This window comes from Miniopterus schreibersii, assembly GCF_964146895.1.
Source record: "Miniopterus schreibersii genome assembly, chromosome: 1".
Classification (NCBI taxonomy): Eukaryota; Metazoa; Chordata; class Mammalia; order Chiroptera; family Miniopteridae; genus Miniopterus; species Miniopterus schreibersii.
In genome coordinates this window covers 135,337,067-135,362,221 of record NC_138101.1, presented here as the reverse complement: position 1 = coordinate 135,362,221, position 25,155 = coordinate 135,337,067, and the positions used below count along the sequence as shown (strand labels likewise).

Genomic DNA, 25,155 nt, shown 5'->3' with positions numbered 1-25,155 from the left:
GATACCTCTTAAACAGAGAACTAGTACTATCACATCTGTACACTGCTTTGAGAACAAAGGTTTTCTCAATACAGTAGGCACACTGGGCTGTAAGAAAAATAACATCACCTAGGAGTTTCTTGTTTATTCTTCACAAATATTATTTCTGTAGTCATTGTCTTTCCTTACCACAGTAATCACAGTTTTTGAGTGTAAAAGGCAGAATTCTACATCCTTAATATAAGGTTTCACCAAAGTCTAAAGTTGTATTCACTTATGTTTGATGAGCTATCTTTTAAAAGATAGGCCAGAGGTGTTTTCACTTACATAATATATATAAGCTAATTCTCTGCACACTGTAGGCACTTAAATTTAATCTAAGATGTACTTATTTCACTTTTCTTGAAAATAAGCCAAAGAAAAACAGACTATCAAAGCCATATAGTTGTAACAGAATAAGCAAATATTTAGACCATGATAGCCCTAGTGATAACCTTAAGAATCTTACCTTGAGAATGCTGTCCCAGAGACCCCCTTTCTTTAATCATGTTCACATAGTACTAACTGCCACTTTCATCCTATACTGTATAATCAACACTTTAATTAAGCTTTCCATGCATTCATTTAGTTTGAACCCTTACAACAACCCAATGAGGTAGGTGATATTTCCAGTTTATATATCAGGAATCAAACAGAGATGAGTTACATGAGATCACACACTGTTGTGGCAAAACCAAAATTTGACCTCAAAATCCCAACTACAATACAAACTTTTATTTAAATAAGGAAAAGAACTACTGTACAAATATTACTCTATAGATGCAGCCTGCAGAGCCATAGCTATGGATGCTTAGTTCTGTGAGGAAGTGCTTCTATAGATTTTTAGGTTTAGAGATGATACCATCTGGATACCTTTGCTTGAACCGGGCAACCACATCTGGGTCTAGTAGGTGGATCCCATCCAGTTGGTTTCCGAGGGTGATCCTGAAGCAAGAGGAAAAAGATGGGGCAAACCAAAATTCCTGGGATTAAAAGGCTTAATATTGTTAAAATATTAATACCTTTTATTAAGACTGCTTACCATCTCACTGAATACTCATGCCAATTCTTTTTAAAAGACCTTAAATTAGAATAGTATATGGTAGCATGGCTGGTTAGGAATTGGGCACAGATTCTGGTGTTAAAACAAGGAGGACCTGTGTTAAAGTTTAATAACTGACAGCTAACCAGGCCTACTTCACAAAGTTGTTGCTGCCAGTGAGTATTCCTTGGATAAGTAAAATGCTAGCAGCATGTCTTTTATTTACTTTTTTGTAAAATTTATTTTTAATTGAATTTACTTAAAACCTGTATGGTTTTGTGAAACAATGTCACCCAAATAAATTCAATTAAAAAAAATTTAGCAGCATGTCTTTTAAAGTTCTACTAACAGGATGAAAGATGTTGAAATTGTTGACAGGTAAGATTTCTTAGTAACCACCAGGGGACAGATTCAAAACATCCATAGAATAACTGCGGAATATCTTTAGGTTGTAAGAGAGGAATCTATAGAACAGTGGTTTGAATCCTAAAACCTGTGAGGATTCCAACGAATGTTGCAGAATCCCATAAAACAGTCTAAAATATAAGATTGGTGGCTTATGAATCCTCTGAAGCCTATTTACAGCATACTGGAATATGATGTGAATGAAGCTCTACTAACTTCTGTGCTTGACTATAAACACTTCTGCCCTTGGGTGCTAGCATGTTCTCTGGTCATCTTACCAGTTGGGTTGCACATTGTGAGGTCGTCCAAATAATTCAATCTTGCGAGTGCCAGGGGATAGTCTCTCAATCATGCCATAGATTTCATCTGGTTTATGACTGGTAGAACGAACCTAGGAAATAAAGGGTCTAGCTACTTTTAAGTTACCCAAGATTGCAATTCTAGCCCTTTCCACTTATGTTTACAATCCAAATGAAAGAACTTGGGACAAGAATACCCCTGTGACCTCAGTAACTAATACCAATAAATGTGAAAGCTCTGGATGCCTGGGATGCACATACCTCAGCTACGATCACATCACAATCCAGACCCTGGTTGAAGCCTTGTGGATTTCCTTTGACACCAACCTGCTCACCACAGAAAACATTACCTTATGAAACCCAGCATTTGAACTTTTTCTCAATAAATCAATTCCTCTTTTTGCTCCACCTAATGAATGGAGCCCCACTGCTGCTCACCAAGCAGTGTTCCTTCCCATGGTTCAACCAGTGACCTGTCCGGCCTGTCCGAATGATGCGTTGCAGTTGATTTGTCTTCACCCAGATAATTTCATCTACCCGTTCATAACTGTGGAGCATAAGAAAGAGAACTAGAGCTTTAATCAGACTTTTCACAGTTTAGCAGCAATATCATCTACAGAGGCAAGGAATCACAGAGAATACTCTGGGAGAAGTAAGTGTATCTCAACTATAGCAATTATGTATTTCCCTCAAAAGAAAGCAACTCAATGATTGCTACTTACCCCCAGAGATTCAGACATTCTCTGCCCAACTCCATGGCCCTAGAAAGAAAGAAGGGTTAAAGAGCTACTTCCATGCCGTTATTTTCTTTCCCTTCAAGATATGTGTTGTTTTCAGTAGACATTCAGTGAACATTTACATGCAAGACACCAGGAGGGCAACAGGATGGACTTAAGAATGTAAAAATAAAACAGTATCTATTCTCAATGGCCTTACCTTTCACAAGGAACAAATGTAGAGTTAAATAGAACTCAAGGTATAATTTGTTATAAATAGGCATTAGGTCTCAGTAGGAAAAAAAGGCTGACTTAATCATATATTTAATAGCACACCTAGGAAAACCCAGGATTTTATCCCCACCCAGTACTCACTCTGTACTATATCTGCCCATAACTGCTTATCTTTGAACTGCATTATTACCTGCCTGTGACCCAGAGGAAGAGAAAGCCATCATCCTGCAGTACTGGTATGTTGAGCCTGCGCATTTCATCATCTGTCAGGGTCCCATAGGGCAGCTCCATGTGAATATCCCAGGGTGGGTCAGCCATCACAACTGCAAACTTGCCCAAGATACTGACGTCCAGGTAGCGGATATCACAACAGATCCACTGCATGAGGTGGTATTTGGTCATCTTCCCTTCCTCCACTCTTAGATTCCTGGCCCCAGTCCCTCTTTTCCATTTGATTTTCCTATTCCCTTTTAAGCATATCTATCCCTCTCCATTCCCAATCAGCAAGACAGATTACTATTTATGCCCTGCTTTCCTACATGAATGGGTGCCCTATTCAGATTAAGTCCATAAATTGAGATGTCTTCTAAACTGACAGGTACCTGAGGTGGGAAGAGTCGATCTACATTGGAATCACCCCCAACACTCTGTGTAAGAGCAAGCTCCTGGCTTGGTGTATGGTCTTTGCTCCCAGGAGCCTCAGAATCCATGCAAGCATCAATTTCATAGTGAACATATTTGCAGGTATCCATGTGGAAACATGTGTTAAGAAAAGAGCAGTCACCTAATGACTCATCAGTGTGTTTATTGATGATTCGCCTGGGGAAATAAAAAGAGAATCAGAATCAAGATGGTGTTCCAGAGTTAGAGTCCACAGTTTTGAGTCCCAAATTGTTTCATGATTTCCTATCTTTTTCCCTCTCCCAATTTTCTCTATTGTTAGAGCTTCCTCCAAGAGTTTTCAGAGAAAGGGAGGCAGGTGACATGGAAATCCATAATTCACACTAAGGAAGAGTTTTAATTCCTCTTTGAACAAAGACATAACTTGCTTATCTTATGACAGGAAGGAAGGAAGGGCTTGCTGGTTTATAACACTGACCTAAAAGCCTAGAGTCCTGTTTCTCCTAAGATCATCTTCCTTCCAAAGAACTTTAACTTTCATTGGGGCACAGAGATGGAAGTGCCTTGCTATTGCAAGAAAGGGTCATTAAAAACAGAACAAAACAAAAAAAAAACTCGCATTTATTTGGGAGTTCAGCCTGTATTCCCGCACAGAACACTACTTCTAAAAGTATACTTTCAGAGTCGGAGGTCTTAGAAAAACCATATTAAAAGCATTTAATAACAGGATTAAATACATAACCCCAGTGACTGGAAGCAGTGTGCTGAAAAGGAATGACTGCTTCTAGGAGACCCATCCCATCTCCCTTCCTCTCAAAAGACCTGAAGTGCAGCTTTCGACAGGGCCGATCAGCATCACTGGCTTTCATGCATTCCTCCTTGGTTCCATAGTCACAGAACTCTTGCACTTGGGCCCGACCTCGTGACCGAAACTTTTCAACAATGGATTGTTCCTTGGCTGTTGTAGTATTTAATAGCTCTAGGATCTCCTGACTGACCTGTGACAGAAGAAGCCTTGGACTTAACAAGGTTTGTAGATAAAATTAGCCTTTAAACCACCTGTGTAAATTCTATTTGACAATGCCCATCAAAAATCACTTGTATTAGGTACTGAACCAAGGCACAATGCTAAGCACTTTAGTATTTAGCTCAGAGTCTATGCAACAATTCTATAAGGCAGGGTATTCTGGTTATCCTCACATTACAGATGAGAACACTAAGGCTCAAGAAAAGTTAACTTGTCAAATTCACACATCTGGAAGTAGCAAATGGAAGAGAACTCGTGTGGGTTCAATATTTATACTGAGAACCACTATACAGTAAGTCCTCAACATCACTGATAGGTTATATGACTTTAAGTGAAACCATGTATAACAAAATTTTACCTCAGGCTAATTGATATAAACAAAAGTTCCTAAGGCATCTCATCAACATGATGAAATGACACTCAGTGAAACGATTTTATTCAAAGACCTGCTGTACTGCTGACATTGTTTAATCAATTTCCATAATTACTGGTCCATATGACTGTCTTCTAGTATTCATCTCTATTCATCTTCTATTCCTACATTTGGATTCCTTTTCTCTCTTTTTTATTTTATTTTATTTATTGACTTTTAGGAAGGGAGAGAAAGATAAACATCCATTTGTTGTTCCACTTATTTATGCAATCAATGGTTGATTCTTGTATGTGCCCTGACTGGGGATTTAACCTGCAACCTTGGCACATCGGGATGATGCTCTAACCACTTACATACCCAGCCAGGGCTGGATTCCTTTTCCCTTGATCTTGTGATTCTTCCAAACAGATCCAATGACAAAGATTCTCTAAATCTGAGTTTCTAACACTGGCATTATTGACATTTGGGGCTGCATAATTCTTTGTTGTATGTGGGTTGTCCTACTATGACTGTAGGATGTTTAGCAGCATCCCTTGCTGCTACCCACTAGATGCCTGTAGCACTCCCGTGTTGTAACAACCAAAAATGTCTCCAGACATTGCCAAATGCCCTCTGTGAGGAGGGAGGGGGCAAAATCATCCCAGTTGAGAATCACTATTCTAAACCTTCAAGTCTAAGAACTGCTCCTTGCCCTAGGGGTAAATTCCTCTCAACAAAAGTTATAATTCAAAGTATATATGTGAAAGCATTTCCATCTACCCCTACCTTCTTGCTCTGTTGTTCCTTAGTAGACTGTTGGTTCAGAAGGCTTTCTATCTCCAGATCAACATCTGAGGCAGCATGTTTCCTTGATTTCTTGGTTGGCTCCTTGGCTGCTTCTGATGCTGAAGAGGCCAGACCAGAGGCCAAAGAGCTAGCAAAGGCAGCTACTGTGGTTGAGTCCTGTTCTGCACGCCGCTTCTGTCCTGTGATAGTCCCTGTTACCTCCCCAGGGCCCTTTTCTGCCACAGCGCCCATCATGGCAGAGAGCTTGGAATGATCAGCATAGGTCACAAGAGTAGGATGTGCATCATCTTGTAGGAGACCTCGCTTTACCTCAATCAACTCCTGAGCTGCAAACTTCTGTAGGAGGCTTTCCACCCCATCTTGAGTAGCAGGGGCATCTGGCTAGAGAAGGAGAGGGCAATAAGACACTGACTATGAACTGAAGAAAAGAAGTGGCAGATCCCAACCCTGTCTTATCAGGTCATTACCGTGGAGATGGCAAGACAGATGGACACAGCATCAGTGGGCAATGTTAGGGCTAGATCAGAGAGGTGGTGTAGCAACTTCTTCTCCAATTCAGGGTCTGTAGCTAATTCAGGAACTGCTGAAGCTGTGCTAGGCTTAGAGCCACCAGAAGTGGGTGCAGTAGGCACTGGGCTGTCACTGCGGAAGGTTGGAGACAGTGCTGCCTCTGGATTCCGTAGATCTAGGAATGAAGAAAACAGAAATTGAAAAAAGGGCAACTACTGTTAGTCTATATATTCCTCAGGAGTCAAATTCCCCAGCATTCACAGTACACAGTTCTTTCATTTCATGCAGGAAATCCTCTGACCAAATTTAGCACTAGATAACTTTCCCTCAATCATATTTAAGCATTCATTCACTGCTTTGCCAGGATAATGCTTGATTTTCTGGGAACAGCTTACCTTTTCTCTATTGGATGAGAGGAGTTTTCCTAATTCCTTGTCCTTACTGTACTTCAAAGGCAATTAGTAGCATGGTAGATTTATTATTATTATTATTATTTAATATATCTTTATTGATTTCAGAGAGAGGAAAGGAGGGGGAGAGAGACAGATTGAGCCCACAACCCGGGCATGTGCCCTGACCGAAAATCGAACCCCGATCGCCTGGATCCTAGGTCGACGCTCAACCCCTGAGCCACACCCGGCCGGGCAATTTATTATTTTTTTTAATGTTTTAATTTATCTTTATTGTTGAAAGTATTACAAATGTCCCCTTTTTCCCATTGATCCCCTTCACCCTGCACCCCTCAGAGGCCTTCACCACCCTATTGTCTGTGTCCATGGGTTATGCATATATGTATATAAGTTCTTAGGTTAACCATTCCCCACCCATCCACCCCTCCCTTTCCTCTGAGATTCATCCGTCTGTTCCAGCAGCATGGTAGATTTAAGTGTCCATACCACCTCCATTCAAGTCACTCTAAATGACAACAGACATAACCTGAATTTAAAAGCCAGAAATATTTTCAACAACCTAAGCCATGATTAAATCTTTTTGAGGAATGGAGTCTGAATTTTTATGAATTAAGGCCACTAGACATAAGAAGGTATACAAAAGGCAGTGTTAGAGGTTAGAATGATGGGACCTTTAACATCAAACACAAACATCTTATAAAATTTTGCTGAAGCCTAGTCACGAATTATTTCCAGACTGTACTTTTAAAAATATATTTTTAAAATTATATTTAGAGAGGAAGGGAGAGAGAAAAAAATAATGTGAAAGATGTGAGAACAGAACATCAATCAGATGCCTCCTGCAGGCTCCCTAAGAGACTGGGAGGGGAGAAGGGATTCAAACAGGCAACCTTTTAGGTACATGGGATGAGGGCCCAACCAACTGAGCCACAGTGGCCAGGGCCTGACTATATTTTTATCACCTACTCTACTACTTCACAAGCTAGGTAGCCATCATAACCTTAATAAGACTTAAGAAACTAAAATTAGGCCAAAATATTACCTTTGGGAAAGCCTAATATCTGTGATTATTTAGTTAAAATATAGATGAAATATTAAACTCAGGACCTATCCTGGAATTCTGTTAAATATTATAAGGTATAAATGAGCCATTAGTTTACATGTAGAAATATTTTGGTTACTTGGAAATTTCCACTCTAATGGAACTAACTTTAGTAAAATTTGACTCAGAAATTCCGAGGACAATGGAGCTGAACTATACCAAACGCCTTGCTGGAATAATTATATATTATGAAAATAAGTTACACCCTATTTGGAAAACAGACTCCACAATTCCATATTAGCTGAAAGTGTTAAATAACTGACATAACTTTCTTCATCTTGCTTACTTATGATTCCTTTATGTTCTGCTGAATCTTGGAATTGATGAAAGTTCCTTGTGGCAAAAAGGTGTTTACACATGGAAGGGTCATGGAAGCACTTTTTTTAAATATGTTTTTTTTATATTTCAGACAGAGGAAAGGAGAGGGAGAGAAAGAAACATCAATAATGAGAGAGGGTCATTGATCGGCTGCCTCCTGCATGCCAGGATAGAGCCCAAAACCCAGGCATGTGCCCTGACCAGGAATTGAATCGGGATCTCCTGGTTCACAGGTCAAGCAATGCTCAACCACTGAGCCACGCTGGCTTGGCAGGAAACACTTTGAAGGTCAAGGTGAGAAAGTTTGAGAGCAACTGACTTGAGCTAAAAATATGTATTAAATATAAGTGACAGTTACTACTTAGCTTACTTGAAAGACAATAGGCAAAATTCCTGCATTAAACAGGGCTGACTTGGTAACTACCGAAGTCCCTTGCAATTCAGAGATTCTACAAATCTAATAAATTTGAGCTAAAATACCCCAATTACAACTTATACTAGGATCAAACTCTCGAGTTTTTTATCAGTCAAGTTTTAAATTTTTTTGAAGTAAACAAAAATTTCATTAAGCAACCCAAATAAGCACAATCAATGATCAATTTCATCATTAAGGCAAAAAGAAAAATACAAGGTGCTTTAAAATTACGGTTTCAGGCATTGCATCCAAAAATTGCTTTCTACATTATATATTGACCTTTTTAACTCAAAGTATGCAACAGGGAGTAATTTATATGAGCTATTAATTTAAAGATTCTGATAATAGAAACGAGCTAAAGGAAGATTTAGGTATTTTTTATTTTTTGTTTTTTTTTTAATCCTCACCTGAAGATATATTTTTTTTCCATTGCTTTTCAGAGAGAGTGGGGGGGGGGGAGAGGGAGAGAGAGATATCGATGTGAGAGACACATCGATTGGTTGCCTCCTGCATGCACCCTCACCAGGGAGGGGATTGAGCCTGCAACTGAGAGGTACGTGCCCCTTGGCTGGAATTGAACCCGGGACCCTTCAGTCCGCAGGCCAACCCTCTAACCACTGAGCCAAACCTGCTAGGGCAGACTAGGTAAGTTTTGTTGTTGTTATTGATTTAAATATATCTTTATTGATTTCAGAGAGAGGAAGGGAGAGGGAGAAAGATAGAAACATCAATGATGGGAGTCACTGATCGGCTGCCTCCTGCATGTCCACCACCAGGGATCAAGCCCGCAACCCAGGCATGTGCCCTGACCGGGAATCAAACTTTGATCTCCTGGCTCATAGGTCAATGCTCAACGCTTAGCCACGCCAGCCGGGCATAGGTAAGTTTTAAATCAATACTTAGCATACAGGTTCTTTACTTTGTTATTAAGTTTTGAAATTTTTAATATTTTAGGTAATCCATATATTATGCATCCCCGCCATTTACATTTATGTTCAAACTTTGTGCCAAGTACCTTGTAATATGCTGTTGTCGTTAGTATGAGTTTTACTTTTTAATAAAGGCGTAAGCTCTCTATAGACAATCCCTATTATATCTTTTTTTTAAACCACTTTATTGAGGTATGATTGACATATAAAAAGCTGCATATATTTAATGTATACAACTCAATGACTTTGGAGAAAAGTCATTACCACCATTATCACCATCAAGGCCATAGATAGATCAACTCCCAAAGTTTCTTTCTGCTCCCTTCATTGTCTGGTATGGTGAGACCACTTAACATAAGATCTACCCTTTTAGAAAAAATTTAAATATACAATACAGTATTGTTAGCTATCAGCACTATGTTGTTTGTATAGATCTCTAGAATTTATTTTATCTTGTATAACTGAAACTTTGTACCCTCTGGCCATCACCTTCCCATCCCCCTTATTCCCCACCCCAAGGTCCCCCAGCCCCTGGCAATCACTATTCTACTCTACTTCTATGACTTTAACTATTTTAGATTCCATATCTCAAATCTAAGTGAGATCATATAGTATTTGTATTTCTGTATCTGACTTAATTCACTTAGGATAATGTCCTCCAGGTCCACCCTGGCAGATATCCCTTTTTTTTTTTAATGCTTTTATTTATTTCAGAGAGAAGGAAAGGGAGAGATAGAAACATCAATGATGAGAGTCACTGATCGGCTGCCTCTTGCACCACCCTCTATTGGGGATCAAGCCCAAAACTCAGGCATGTGCCCTGACCAGGAGTCGAACTGTGACCTCTTGGTTCATGGGTAGATGCTCAACCACTTAGCCACACCGGCCACGTCACATGTCCCTTTTTTTGGCTGTATAATATTCCATTGTAGGTATATTCCACATTTTCTTTATCCATTCATCCATGAATGAACATTTAAGTTATTCCCATATCTTGGCTATTGGAAGTAATCCTACAATGAACGTGGCTGTGCAAGTATCTCTCCAAGATCCTGATTTCAATTCTTTTGAGTACCCAGAGGAGGAACTGCTGGATCATATGGCAATTGTATTTTTTATTTTTTGAGGAACCTCCATACTGTCTTCCATAATGGCTATCCCAATTTACATCCCCACCAATAGTAAATCAGGGTTCCCTTTTCTCTTCACCAACATTTGCTACCTTTTGTTTTTTTAAATAACAGTCATCCTAACAAGGATGAGGTAATATCTCATTATGGTTTTGATTTGCATTTCCCTAATGATTAGTGATATTGAACATCTTTTCATATACCTGTTAGTCATCTATCTATAGGTCTTCTTTGAAGACCTATTACATCTTGATTTTGCATATTTTGCTTGTTTCTTGCCCATGTAACAAAATAAAGTGTCACTGATTAAAATAAATGTCAAATTACTAAGCATTTTCCATGATTTCAAATTTACAATCAGTGCTTCAAAATCATCTTCTTAAAAAAATGTTTTTTTTTAAGTTATATTTTTATTGGTTTAATACCATATAAACTAGTTACAAATATTTACTCTCAATTTAAAGTAGGCAAATATTAGTATCATACACTCATCTACTGTAAAATAATACAAATTTACCTCAGAAGTTTCAAGAAAATGTTAAATTATACGTACAAATTTCTAAACATACAAGCTTATTGACACGGCAGTAGAGACAATGAAATGCTTAGAAAAGGAAATTTCATCAAAAATAGCAATAAGAGCATTTCCTCTCTATCCCTGGTTATCTTTGATTAAAATGATGCTTGGAAAAAGGGGACATCTGTAATACTTTCAACAATAAAGATAAATTTAAAAAAAATGAAATAATGTTCAGCATTTCCTATTTGATCATGGTGACATTGCAAAGTTCTCAGATATCCTCATATAACATATGGTTACAACTATGGTTACTAATGTTTTAATAAAGTTTACTTAATTAAAAAAGTAATTATTTAATTACCTTGAGGCAGGAACCGCAGCCATTTTAGGAAGATTCCCCATTTCAGGTATCAGATTACCTGCCTGAATGTATGTGTGACCTTATCTGACCTCTGTAACCCCGCCCACTATTTTCGATCCACAAGCAGGCCCTACCTACAACCCTATAAAGCTGACCCAAGCCCTTTGTTCGGGGCCCAGAAATTGGAGACTGCCTCCTCTGGGACCACATGCGTTAATAAAGGTATCCTTTCGCCTCCTCCGGTGTACGGCCTGAGTCTTTTCCGTTACAACCTAATTCTCTGATAATGTCAATTTTTAATCTTATTATAAAATTTGATGAAGGCAAAAAAATGTTTTTATTGAATTTAGAGAGAGAGGAAAGGAGAGGGAGAGAGAGAAACATCCATGTGAGAGAAAGACATTGATCAGTTGCCTCTTGTTGAACCAGCAACCTGGGCATGTGCTGTGACTGGGAATTGAACCAGTGACCGGGTGCATGGACAATGCTCAACCAACTGAGCCACACTGGTCAGGGCTCAAAAACATTCTTATTGCCCTGGCTTGGTAGCTCACTTGGTTGGAGCGTTGTCTCAATGTGCCGAGGTCGTGAGTTCAATCCCTGGTCAGGGCACATACAGGAATCAATCAATGGATGCATGAATAGGTGGAACAACAAATTGATGTCTCTTTCTAAAATCAATTTTTTAAAAAGTGACTTTCAGCATAAAAAAATTCTTATTAATCTAGTCAAAATTCTGTTTGGGAACATATTTATTTACTACCATATTACTTTTCATTACTGCCACCAAAAAAAATGGTTCTTGAGACATTTGGTTTAAGTATGCAATAATACCACCTTTTTTTTGATAAACATTCTCTATTAATTTTATTTTAAATGAAGCCAATTTTCTCTATTAATTTCATTTTAAATGAAGCCAATTTCCTCTATTCACTTCATTTTAAATGAAGGCAAGAACTAACAGTTCAAAGAAAAAAAGCAATCCATCTGACACTGCTATATCGGCTATTATCACTTTTAAAATAACAATTAGCCTGGCCAGGCGGGGCTCAGTGGTTGAGCGTTGACCTAGGATCCAGGCGATGGGGGGGGGGGGGGGGGGGGGGGGGGGGGGATTCCTGGTCAGGCATATGCCCGGGGTTGTGGGCTCGATCCCCAGTTGGGGGCGTGCAGGAGGCAGCCAATCAATGACTCATCATTGATGTTTCTATCTATCTCTCTCCCTCTCCTTTCCTCCCTCTGAAATCAATAAACATATATTTAATAAATAAATAAATAAATAAAATAACAATTATAAATTTGGTTAGATGTTAATGTCCTCAATTTCTTTCCTACCAACTTTTCATGCAAATGTTATATGCTATTTCTAAAATAGACTACACTTTTTTTTTTTTTTTTTAATATATCTTTATTGATTTTAGAGAGAGGAAAGGAGAGGGAGAGAGAGAGAGATAGAAACATCAATGATGAGAAAGTCATTGATCGGCTGCCTCCTGCATGCCCCCAACTGGGGATCAAGGATGCAACCCGGGCATGTTCCCTGACCGGGAATCGAACCCTGATTGCCTGGATCCTAGGTCGATGCACTACACTTTTTAAAAATCTAGACTTTATACATCCTATCAAACATTACCTCAGTGAGAAAAAGCATTTGATTTTGCTCCAGTTTTAGTGTCAATAAACTGAAAATGTGCTTTTTAAGAAATTAAATTTATTAAGGTAACATTGGTTAATAACATTATGTTTCAGGTATACAAGTTTATAATACAACATCTGTATACTCCATTGTGTGCTCAAGAAAATGTGTTTTTATAATTAAGCCTACCGATACTATTGAGGATGTAATTACTTAAACATTTTACTTTCTCCAGTTAGTAACCAATGTTCTCCAGTTAGAACATCTAACCATCCAGTTAGATGTTCTTTGAGTAATGTATAATTTTTCTTAAAGTAAGCAAGAAGTCTGTAAAACGCACCACTTTAACATACGTTTCTAATCTCTAGAACTAGATACTAACATTTTTCCCCCTCTTTTGCATTTTGACTAATCACTTGTTTTAATACTGCTCTTTTAAAAAACACTCAGGTGATGTGATTCTGGTTACGAATCCTTGTGTAAGTAACAAACACTCCCTGGGAGTTTCTTTTCATCACAATAAGGACACTAGGGTTGAAAATACCTCTTTTAAGGTTATTGGGAGGAGGGGAATCAAGTTAAATGTTGTGAACAAAATTTAACAACTAATCAATGCAACTGCTATTTATGAATGGGCTTTAGTAACTTTATGAATTTCATGATGTTACATATAAAATTTTTGTATGTATGTGTGTATATGAATAATAATTATGTATGTATATACACATTTGGGGAAAAGACTGTTTTAAAAATGGGTTAATGTCCAGAACACGAATAAGAAGAGCTGGGTTCCAACTCCTCCAAAAAGTAGTTGTTCAGCCCAGTTGGCGTGGCTCAATGGTTGAGCATCAACCTATGATCCAGGAGATCGAGGTTCGATTCCTGGTCAGGGCATATGCCCAGGTTTCGGGCTCCATCCCTAGCAGAGGGCGTGCAGGAGGCAGCCGATCGACTCTCTCTCATCACTGATGTTTTTCTCTCTCTCGTTTTCTCTCTGAAAAAATAATAAATAAATAAATAAATAAATAAATAGAAACTGTTCTTTGACTTTAAAAAAAAAAAGTATTCATTATTAATTCAAAACATTTACTGACTACCACTGTGTTGGGACCTATACTGACACCCTGCTTCTAAACTAATGAAAATTTTATGTTTTGGGTTCAGAAAAGTAATACATAATACAGTATTTGATTTCAGTCTTTGGCTAAGAGCTCCATAGCATATGAACAAAATATTAGCTTGAAGATATAAAAATATGGCCAGTCTACTAATTTGCTGACCCCTATAATATATCAATATCTACATGTTTATCTTTAATCTCAAGGATGAAGTATATTGAGCAGTTCACATATTTACCATGTGCTAAGCTTGGCCAAGTCTATTTTGTTTCAATTAAAATAAAATAAAGATTTATTTAAAGTAATAATATTCATTTCAAAAAGCTGTACTTTGGCCCTAGCTGGTGTGGTTCAGTGGTTAGGAGTGGTGTCCCCGTGCACCAAAAAGTTGCACGTTCCATTCCTGATCAGAGCACAGACCTAGGTTCTGGGTTTGATCCCTGGGGGAGGTGTGTACAGGAGGCAACCAAGATTATGTTTCTCTCATACATCCAAGTTTCTCTCTCTCTTCTCCTCTCCCTAAAATCAGTAAAAGAAATAAAATAAAAAAAGCCGTACTTTGTGGAAACAGTACAGTAAGTAGTTCCTCAAAAAATTGAAAATAGAATTACAGGTATGCCCTGCTTTCTGAAAGTTTGCTTTATGCCACTTGGCTTTTACAAAAGACCTACATTAGTACTTGTTTTTGCAAATGGAAAGAAATCTAAGGAGGATTTTTGCTTTATGAAAAAAGGCAAAAAGTTAATGTAATGTGTCGTAAGGTAATTGCTTCTTTGCTTTAAGCCATATTGTCTTACAAAAGGTTTCATAGGAACGCTCTACTTTTGGATAGTGAAGAAACCTGTACCATATGATCCAGCATTTCCACTTCTGGGCATATACTCCCAAAATTTGAAAGTAGGGTCTCAAAACTATTTGTACAACCATTTTGGCAGCAGCATTATTCACAATCACCAAAAGGTAGAAGCAACCAAGTATCCACCAGATGAATAAATGGATAAACAAAATGTGGTACAGATATACAATGGAATATTATTCAGCCTTAAAAAGGAAATTCTGACATATGCTACAACATGTATGAACCTCGATGATATTATGCCAAGTGATATAAGACAGTCATAGAAAGACAAACACTTTATGATTCCATTTACAGGTCTAGAGTAGTCAAACTCATTGAAACAGAAAGTAGAATGGTAGGCTGCCAGGAACTGGGAGGAAGGGAGAATAAGGAATTATTATTTAATAGCTACAGAGTTTCAGTTTACAAGATGAAAAACTTCTGAAGATTGATTACCCAACAACGTGACTATACTTCAGACTACTGAGAATGGTTACAATAGGCCCTGGCAGGTGTGGCTCAGTTGGTTGGATGTCATCTGTGCACCGAAAGGCTGGCGGTTGGACTCCTGGTCAGGGCACATGCCCAGGCTGTGGGCTCGACCCCCGGTAGGGGGTGTGCAGAAAGCAGCCGATCAATGTTTCCCTCTCACATCCTGGTTTCTCTCTCTCTCTCAAAATCAATTTTAAAATATTAAAAAAATTAAATTAAAAAATGGTTAAGATGGTAAATTTTATGTGTATTTTAACACAATTTTTACAAAGTATTTTTAAAATGCCAAGTTGCCCGGCCAGTGTGGCTCAGTGGTTGAGTGTTGACCCATAAACCAAGAGGTCATCGGTTAGATTCCCAGTCAGGGCACGTGCCCAGGTTGAGGGCTTGATCCCTAGGAGGAGGCATGCAGGAGGCAGCCAATCAATGTTTCTCTCTCATCAGTGTTTCCATCTATCCCTCTCCCTTCCTCTCTAAAAAAAAATAAAATCAATAAAAACATTTTAAAAAAATAAAAACACCAAGTTAACAAAGGTCTCCCAATGATCCTTTGGCCATACTATTTTGCATTCATTAATGATATGAAGCCCTGGCGAGGTAGCTCAGCTGGTTGGAGTGTCATCCTGATGTGCCAGGGTTTCAGATTTGATCCCCAGTCATGACATCTGCAAGAAGCAATCAGTGAATGAATGCATGAATGGGTAGAACAGCAAATCGATGTCTCTCTCTCTCAAATCAATAAATAAAAATAAAATCACATGCATACATTTTGGTCATTTAATATCCTTGTCTTTTAACATTGAGCTCAGTAGCAAACAATTAAGCATTGTATTTCAGTAATGCTATAAAAACCAGTGTGCCAGGAAAATTTTTATTTCCTGTGAGAAAAAAAACTGATCTGAACTTTAACCAAGTCTTTTATCTTACATAACAACTTGATTAATAAAGTGGCTGGTTTGGTGGCTTCATGAAGTGCTACACTATGCACTATGTTAAGCTATCTGGGAAGCTAGCTACAAGTTCAGATGAAGAAAATGCAAAGGTTAAATGAAAAGACCAATGAATAGAAGCAGAAGTAGGAGCCCCAGGACATAGGCTATGGGGATGGGATGAGTTTAAGTATGGGTCAAAACACCAATGGAGATTTAATTATGCTAGCATTTTTTTAGAATATTATAAGGGCTCTATTTCTTCCATAAACCCCACTACTTTTGTTTTTAATTTAAAAAATTTTTACTTTTTTATTGAATTTATTGGGGTAACATTGGTTAATAAAATTATATAGGTTTCAGGTATACAATTCTATAATACATCATCTGTATATTGTACTGTGTGTTCACCACCCAAGCCCTGCTATTTTTAATGCAGGCTTTTGCAGAAAGCAAAGTTTTTCAGGAACACACACACACACACACACACACACACACACATATATATATATATATATATATATATATATATATAAAGTGACAGGAGTCTACGATAAATTAAGAAGCAATTGGGGGCCCTGGCCGGGTAGTTCAGTTGGTTAGAGCTTGGACTGATAAGTCAAGGTTACAGGTTCAGTCCCTGGTCAGGGCACATACAAGAATCAACCAATGAATGCATAAATAAGTGGGACAACAAATCAATGTTTCTCTCTCTCTCTCTCTAAAATCAGTAATTTAAAAATAAAAGCAGCAATGGGTCATTTGTCTATGACAGTGATTTCCTATCTAAAATTGACATGCATAAATAAAAGGCTCAGAAACACAGGAAACCAAAGAATAAGAAAAAACAACAAAACACAGAGAAAACGATCTATAAGAGGTCAAAGGAACTGAAGTTTATACATTGAGAAAAAAAATTCTCCCTCTTGAGGTAATTCAGTAACTGCTCCAATGCTTGACTACTAATTAATCCCTGTTCACGCCTTTCACTTCTTCCTCTACTAACTCTGCCCTCTTAACTTTTTAAAATTACCTAACTCCTATATAGCCTTCAAAACCAAATTCCAAGTGCCAGTTCCTCCATAATGTCTTCAGGGACTAAACCAACTCTTGTTAGTTCTCCTCTCACTAAATCCTTGTGGACTCATTCATTTGGCATTTTGCACGTATCATATTGTATCTGACTTTTTGTAAGTATCAATTCTTTATCCCCAACTAAATTCCAAATTCCTTGAGAGAAGGGTCAAGACACATTTTTGTCTAACTAGACTCACTGTAGAAACTCAACAGATATTTATTTATTATGGTGTGAGAGGGCATCTTCTAGTTCCAGGGGCCAGAATGTGTGCATGGACCTGATATGTATCAAGAGAAGACTTTGTGATTAATATGAATATACCGAGAAACACTGGAACAACCTACTATAGTAGTGGCATTGAGATTCACTATTATTCTTGTAAATCTTTATAATTGCTTCGCCTTAAATAATTCAAGGATTGTGCTGGGAATAGGTAGTGAGGTTTCCTCGTTTTATGACTGACACGGGGGAGGGAGGGTGTTAACAAAAAACTGTTTTCCGTTTCTTGCTCGGTATGTAAATGACTGAAACAATGCCAGTTCCTCCACTCATTTAGCAACACCGAGTGCCAACTCTGTGAGGGCCACTGAGATGGGCACTATGGCTCTGAAGGTTCAGTGCTTCCTCTCACTGTGCCCACAGGCGCAAAGAAAAGGCCACTACAAACCAGTCACCAGAACCTAGGGCAGAACAAAACGCCTTGGGAGCAACAAAAAAGAGGACTTGCTGCTTCAAAGGAGGGGCTGAGAGGCCTAGCAAACGCGACGTTCTCGCGGACTTAGGAGCAATCAGCCTGGGGTGCGGAAGGGGCCCGGGCGTTAGTCCCGGGAAAGCGAACTGATAGAACCAACGCCCGGGGTGGGAAGGAACCGCGACTACTTGCAGGAAGGCGACGCGTCTGTGCTGCTGAAGCGAGAAAGACGAGTACAAAGGCATAAGGCGTTAAACAAATAGCCACTTGGAGAAGGGGTTCGACTGGGAGCTTTTTCTGCAGGGTTTCCTCTCACCCATCCCGGCTAAGCATCGGCCCGAGACCGGCGCCTCACCCAAGTGCCCCGAGTCCTGCTTCCGCCTCCTCTGCAGCCTCTCGCGCAGCGAGTCCAGTTGCTTTTTGTGGGCTTGGATAGAGCTCCACGTGTCCGACATCCTGGTCTCCCGGCCTGGATAGTCTCGAATCAAGCGCGGCGGACTAGCACCTCCCAGCTGAAGCTCCAAGAAAAATCCAATTGTCACACGGACACCCCAAAGCTAAACGGAAAGAGAGCCAGGTGGTACGCTAGACGGAAAGCCATTTCCGGTTTCCCGTTGCTTTGACGCTGAAACAGGAGCCATCTTAGGTGTTGGCAGGATGGCGGATGTTTTTTTGTTGGTTCTCTGGAGCTTCCGGGTGCAGTGAGGCTGTGGTTGCCATCTTGGTGCCTGGCAGAGCACCATGTTGCTTATTGGCGGGCATGCGGCAGTGTTGAATATGAGTCTTGGGAGTGGACCGTGAGTTAGTACTCCTAGAGCAGCGCTTGTAGTACAGATATTAAAATGAAGGGGTCACTAATTCTTCTTGACAGTTTAATATATACCTTTTCCGCTTAAGGTGTTGTAAGTTTATGTTTCCGTGCATTCGTTTACAAAGCTAGCTGTTAAATTAGTTCCCCGTCTATGGGGTGGGGGGTGGGCACACGTCTCTGAAAGGAGAGAGTGAGCAGTGGTATTATAAGGGGTCTACAAATACGCATTTTCACTCTTCCTTTTTTTAAAAAAAATATATATATATCTTTATTAATTTCAGAGAGAGGAAGGAAGAGGGAGAAAGAGAGAGAGAAATATCAATGATGAGAGAGTCGTTGATTGGCTGCCTCCTGCACGCCCCCCACCCGGGATGGAGCCCCAACCGCGGCAGGTGCCCTGATGGGGAATCAAACCCTGAGCTCCTGGGTCCTAGGCCAACGCTCAACCGCTGTGCCACACCCAGCTGGGCTCACTCTTCTTTTTTAAAATAGTATATCTTTTATTATTATTGATTTTAGAGAGGCAGGGAGAGAGAGGCATCAGTTTGTTGTTTCATTTTTTCAGGCGGTCATTGGTTGATTCTTGCATGTGCCCTGACCGGGGATTGAATCCACAACCTTGGGGCATCTGGATAACACTCTAATCAACAGAGCTACCTGGCCAGGGCTTCTCATTCTTCTAATAACAAACTTACATGTATCATAGTAGTACATTGAAATAGAGTCTTCATGAGGGGGTGGCTTCTGAGGTTCAGGTTGCATGTGTTTCTTATTCTGTTAGCTGGTTGCATGAGAATGTTGTGAAAATTGAGCCATACAATTTGGTATGTGCACGTCTCTATATGTGTCGTAAGCTTAAACACAAACTTTTTTTTTTAAAGGGGTACTCTGAATGGAAGCATTTAGAAACCACTGATTTATCAAATGCCTACATGATGCCAAACACTACGTCAGAAAAAATAGCTTGTAAAGGCATGGCTCCAGTTTTCAGTTTCTGGCCTGGTAAGGGAGCTAAGACTCTTTATTAATATTGAACCATCTTTACAACATAAGGCAACATGAGCATAGGCTCTAAAAATAAATGTGATTGCAAAGAAAAGGAGGACTTCAAACCCGGATGACCCAGGAAGACACTGGGAAAAAGGTGGCGTCGAGCTTCCGGCCTGAAGTGACAGGTCTTCAGTAGGTGAAGCTATAGGACAGAATTCCAGGCCAAGGACATGATAAAAGCAAAGGTCTATACTAGAGATAGGAAAGCATAATGAATGTTCTGTTAATCCAGATTATTAGAGTTTGTGAATAGGGAGTGCTTTAAGATTGATCTTGTGTTCTAGTTAGTTTCAGATGGGGAGAAAGGAGAGTTTAGAAACAGGGAAAATGGTTAGCAGCCTATTGTAAGTAAGTCTTTGATAGGAATTTTAACTCAGAAGCTGGTTATGGATAGTAATAGAAAGGAAGGGGTGAATATGTACAGAGGCTATTGAGGAAAAAAAAGATTTACGTATATTGGAATGTGGCAGTTACATCCATTCAGCAAATATTTATTGAGTGACTACTATGTGATAGGTACTAGCAGAGATTTAGTAGTGATCAAAATACTCATTTCCACCTAATTTTCTTAATTTACTTAGTAGGTAATTTACACTGTCTTTTGTGAAGTGTAGCTTTGTATATGACCCTAGAAGTAGAGGACACCGAAATGAATATGCACACACATGAGCATCTCTGAACATTTACTTCTCAGGATTACACTTAATGAGAAGCAAAAATGCTACCTTCCTCAACGGAAATACTCTTGAGAAAGTTGGCTGATGTGAGATCATGAAGACTGCTCAAGTGGACTGCTCTACCTAAGGGGTTTTGCTTCCTTAATAACCTTGGTCTAGCAACTGCCCTCAAGAAAGTTAACAAGGGATGCTTTTGTACTTTCATTTGGGGTGTATCCTGGGTGGCCCTATGTGTAGACACATGTATTATTACCAAAGTACGATAGCCCTATTTTTGCTGTATTATAGAACTGTTAAAAGTTAACAGTTGATTGTTCCCAAGTCTGAATTTCTCATTTGTTATAAGATCACTGTTTCAAGGACCTGAACAAATAGAAATAAAATATATAAAAATTTACATAACAGTAAAACTAATAGTCTTGGGGGAGAAAGAGAGTACTGGATATATCCTTGCAGAAGATGAAGGGGGTTGATTCATCTTAAAGTCAGAATTCTGCAGGTCAACCTTTAAACATTATAAGCATTTTTCTCTAGGAAAGGAAAGATTTTCTAGTAGAAGAGACATAGTCTCTGGTAGAAATTGGGATTCCTAAGGCCTGGATTGCCTCCTCTCACCTCAGAGGAAGCCAAAGAAGCAGCACAGGTACTTCTGAAAATCAACCAGATCAAGGGCAGCTCCCAGAAGTCTTTACTTTCATGCTCACTTTGGGTAAATTATGACAGTAGTAAATTAGGCAAATTTTAGGAGCACAGGAGGGCCACCTTAGCATGATTTGCATATAGATTTTTTCTAGACTCCTCATGACCAGTTTTCTGCTCAAAAGAAAGCTACTGCTTTCTTGTCTGCCCACTCTTGGTCTATATACAACCCTAGCACTGCAGACAGGAAAGAACCTCACCTAGACCTTTTCTAGTCAAAACAGAGTGTAAGCCTAGTTGTGAGCTGATGAGTGCTGCGTAAATTACATTTCTTAACTATTTCCTCATATCTGCTGTGGTAGACTTTCCAGAGTTAGCCTCAACAATGCCTCCCAACCCACATACCCTTATGCAGTGTGACTATGCCACTCTTCCTGCTAACAGGTAGGGCTCATTTCTCCTCTTGAATCTGAGCTGGCCTTCTGACTAGCTTTGGCCAACAGAAGGTGGCAGAAGTGATACTAAGTTTCAGAGCCTAGGCCTTAAGAGAACTTACAGTTTCTCTTTTGTTTTCTTAGAGACCTGGCCTGCATGGACATCTAGTTATCATGATAGATAAACCACTTAAAAAGAGAGAGGTGAAAGAAAGATATTCTAGAGATTGAAAGACCTCAAAGGGAAAGAGGCCATAGAGGATGAATCTATGAAAGAGGCTCCAACATTCCAGCCATTCAGTTGAGGGACCAGAAGTAAGGCCAACTTGGATCCTCCAGCCCAAATCAGTGTGCCTGAGGGAGCTCAGCCCTCACCACATGGAATGTAAGACAAGCCATGCCTGCTTAGACACATGGAACCACAAGCAAATACGTAATTATTAAGACGCTAAGTTTGGGGATGGTTTGTTACACAGCAATGAATTACTGAAATATCCACAGTACCAATCAAAGGCTCTTTGGCCAAATGTTTTTTGTTTTTAGTAAGTTTTTGTCCTTACTCAGTTTTATATTTTATGATCAAAAGCAAAATGTCCACTGGCGTTAGGCAATTTATTAAATTAAACATTAGAAAAGGAAGGACATGGAAAGAGAAGTCATAGTTGGGTCTAATTGAGAGTAACACCAGTGAAGTCTGTTTTGGGAATCAGGAGACAGATGTTCCTTGGTTTACTGAGAAGTTCCAGGGATGGTAACCAGAGTCCCAGGAGCAGGAGTTTGTGAGAAATGAAAATGTATCAATAGAATTTAGGTCTTTTTAGGGGTGACAAAGATTGAAATCTCTAAGAAGCAGGAGCCCAAAGTTTTATTGAGGAATAGTTGTAGAAAAAGGGTGGGAGGAGGGGGGAAGCAGGATTGGGCAGCGAGAGCTGTCAGACGATGCAGACCTCACAAAGTCTCTGCCAGCCCAATGGGGAGTTCCTGAGAAAAAATTGCTCATTAGAGCCCCATCTTCCATGGGAATGTCCCATGGGAATGTCTAGGCCCCTGTACCACCCACCACCTTGCTCAGTCATTGGCCAAGGGTTAGTGAAGAGTGGGACAGCTTGAGGCTGTTAGCTAGCTAGGCTTTTTGCAGCTAGGTAGCCATTTCATTCTTCTTTTGTTAATCCTTGCCCAAGGATATTTTTTCCCATTGATTTTTAGAGAGAGTAGAAAGGAGAAAGGGAGGGAGGAAGGGAGGAAGGGAGGGAGGGGAACTTCCATGTGAGAAAGAAAATTGGCTGCCTCCCACTTGTGCACCAACTGGAGCAGGGATCAAACCTGCAACCCAGGTACGTGCCCCTTGACTGGGAATCGATCCCCAGACCCTTTGATGCGCAGGCCAACACTCTTAACCACTGAGCCACACTGGCCAGAGCACCATTTTACTCTTAAAGGAACACCTCTGAAGCAGCACATCTCTGTATCTGCCAAAAAAGACTCAGTGTATCTTGCGTAGATTCTTAAATGGTAACTGCATTGGTCCTTGGGTTGTTGTATGGATTGAGTTGGTATATTCTAAGTGGTTATTAAGAAAGCTGAATTCAAGAGACTTGTGTGTGCCCTCACCCTTCTCCATCTTTGCATTGAGTTATTTCCCTCTGGGAACCTGCAGGCCATTGTGTCTGTCAGTATTTACTACCACCATGTAAAAAATGTTTACATTTTTCCTTTTCCTAGACTGCGCTCCTTTAGGGGCAGAAGTGTGTGTTATTTTGTACCTGTTCAATACTTGATATCTGAAAGAAAATAATTCCTCAGAAATTAACTGAATGAATAAGCAAAGAAGTAGCCTTACTTCTAATAGATGCTTTTTATCCATCCAGTTTGAACTGGGTCTAGTTTTATTTCATGTAAATTGTTTTGTGAGCTGCATTTATTTACATATTCATTCCACCAGGTTAAAATTCATTCACCTTCCAAAAAGATGACCAAGTGAGTGATTAAAAGTGAGAAATACCCTGGACAGGTGACTCAGTTTGTTAGAATATCGTCTCATACACCAAAAGGTAGAGAGTTCAATTCCCAGTCAGGGCACATACCCTGGTTGAGGTTCCATCTCCAGTTGGGATGAGTGCAGGAGGCAACCAATGGCTGTTTCTCTCTCACATTGATGTTCTCTCTTTCTGTCTCCCTTCCTCTCTCTGGAATCAGTGAAAAAATGTTTTAAAAAAGTGAGATATAGTAGGGGTTGGAGGCTGCAATAAGGGAGACTAAAAAGCACTAAGAAGATTAAAGTGAAGAGAAAAAAATAATTGTCAGGTAAGCCCTGGCCAGTGTGGCTCAGTTGGTTGGGCATCGTCCTGTGCACCAAAAGGTTACCAGTTCAATTCCAGATCAGGGCACATGCCCGGGTTGCAGGCTCAGTCTCTGGTACAGGTATGTAGGAGGCAGCCAACTGATGCTCCGCTTTCACATCTATATCTCTCTCTCTGTCCCTCTCCCTTCCTCTCTCTCTAAAAATCAATAAAAATATTTAAAATATATATTTTTAAAACTGTCAGGTAAAAGAGGTCAATGAAAGAAAAAAAGGTAGGAAAAAGAATGAAAAGGAGACAGAAAGAGGGAAGTGGGGGATCAGACTGTGTCGACCTGTCCAAAGCATTCATCAGCAGAAGCCTCACTGACAGCTGTGACCATAATGGGAACTGGCATCTAAAGAGAGGGCAAGTCTAGTTTAATTAGTTAAGTGGCATTATCTATGTCTAATAGGGGTAGGTGAGGTAAAGAAAATAGAAGGATTGGTGACCCATCTCCTTCCACAGGCTGAAAAGAAAAACAGATTTATAAAGCTTTGCCAGCAGTTGAAGAGACAGGAGCTGTTTCTTCCCTGAGTCGAGTTCACAAGACTCCCATGTGTTCCTATTCATCAGTGTCAGTACCTTTTAAAGGGATCTGTACTATTCTGGTGGGGGCAACTAGAATCAAATATTGTTCTTACCTTGAATCAAGCCAAAATAGATTTATTCACGTCCTCCCTTCTGTCTTCCAGGCAGCCATATACCAGGAGTTCTTAACAATGTAGCAGGAAGCCAACACCAACCCTGATCACTGGTTGTAGCACTAAGACTGTGATTGTTTCAATTTGGGTTCTTAATCCAACTCTGCCACTAATTAGCCAAGTGACTTTGGGTAAATCATTTTACCAGTTCCATCAGTGATACTGTAATCAGTCTTACAAAAAAATAAATTCTGGAGCATCTTCTCTTTATGAAACCAACGTCTTAGAGTGAAATATGAACCTTATGGTGTTATAAGGAAACAAAGTAAAATAAATAATTAAAATAAATAAATGCTTCATCTCATGCCTCCACCCCTCATATACTTCCTCTACTAATAATTCTCCTTTATCTTGTTGGCAGAAATTATTAGGGTTGAATTACTTTTTCTTTCTATTTATAGTATCAGATCTCAAGGATCATAAAGATTAATTCAGCTTGGTTCTGCAGACTAACTGATTTCAGCCAGGCTGGCCTGGAGTTCAGGAAAGACTGATAAAGAAAC

The 25,155-nt window shown here is 39.5% G+C and overlaps 1 protein-coding gene across 1 annotated transcript; it reads right to left on the bottom strand.

The window, feature by feature from the left end:
• Nucleotides 1-27: 27 nt before the first annotated feature.
• On the bottom strand, nt 28-18,649 carry METTL3 (methyltransferase 3, N6-adenosine-methyltransferase complex catalytic subunit). Its single transcript, XM_081142555.1, has 11 exons — nt 18,354-18,649; nt 5,989-6,206; nt 5,501-5,902; nt 4,158-4,333; nt 3,317-3,533; nt 2,905-3,092; nt 2,487-2,525; nt 2,203-2,311; nt 2,026-2,091; nt 1,744-1,856; nt 28-963 (listed from the first exon to the last, which is right to left on the bottom strand). The coding sequence occupies exons 1-11, from the start codon at nt 18,451-18,453 to the stop codon at nt 852-854; spliced, it is 1,740 nt and encodes a 579-aa protein (XP_080998681.1). The 5' UTR covers nt 18,454-18,649; the 3' UTR covers nt 28-851.
• Between the last annotated feature and the right edge of the window lie 6,506 nt (nt 18,650-25,155).

Coding starts and splice junctions, on each gene's coding strand:
- METTL3 (XM_081142555.1), bottom strand. CDS start 18,453: ATGTCGGACACGTGGAGCTCTATCCAAGCCCACAAAAAGCAACTGGAC. Junction 3,093..3,316: donor ATCGACTCTTCCCACCTCAG/GTACCTGTCAGT, acceptor CACCTCATGCAG/TGGATCTGTTGTGATATCCG. Junction 2,526..2,904: donor TTCCTCTGGGTCACAGGCAG/GTAATAATGCAG, acceptor CTTTCTTTCTAG/GGCCATGGAGTTGGGCAGAG.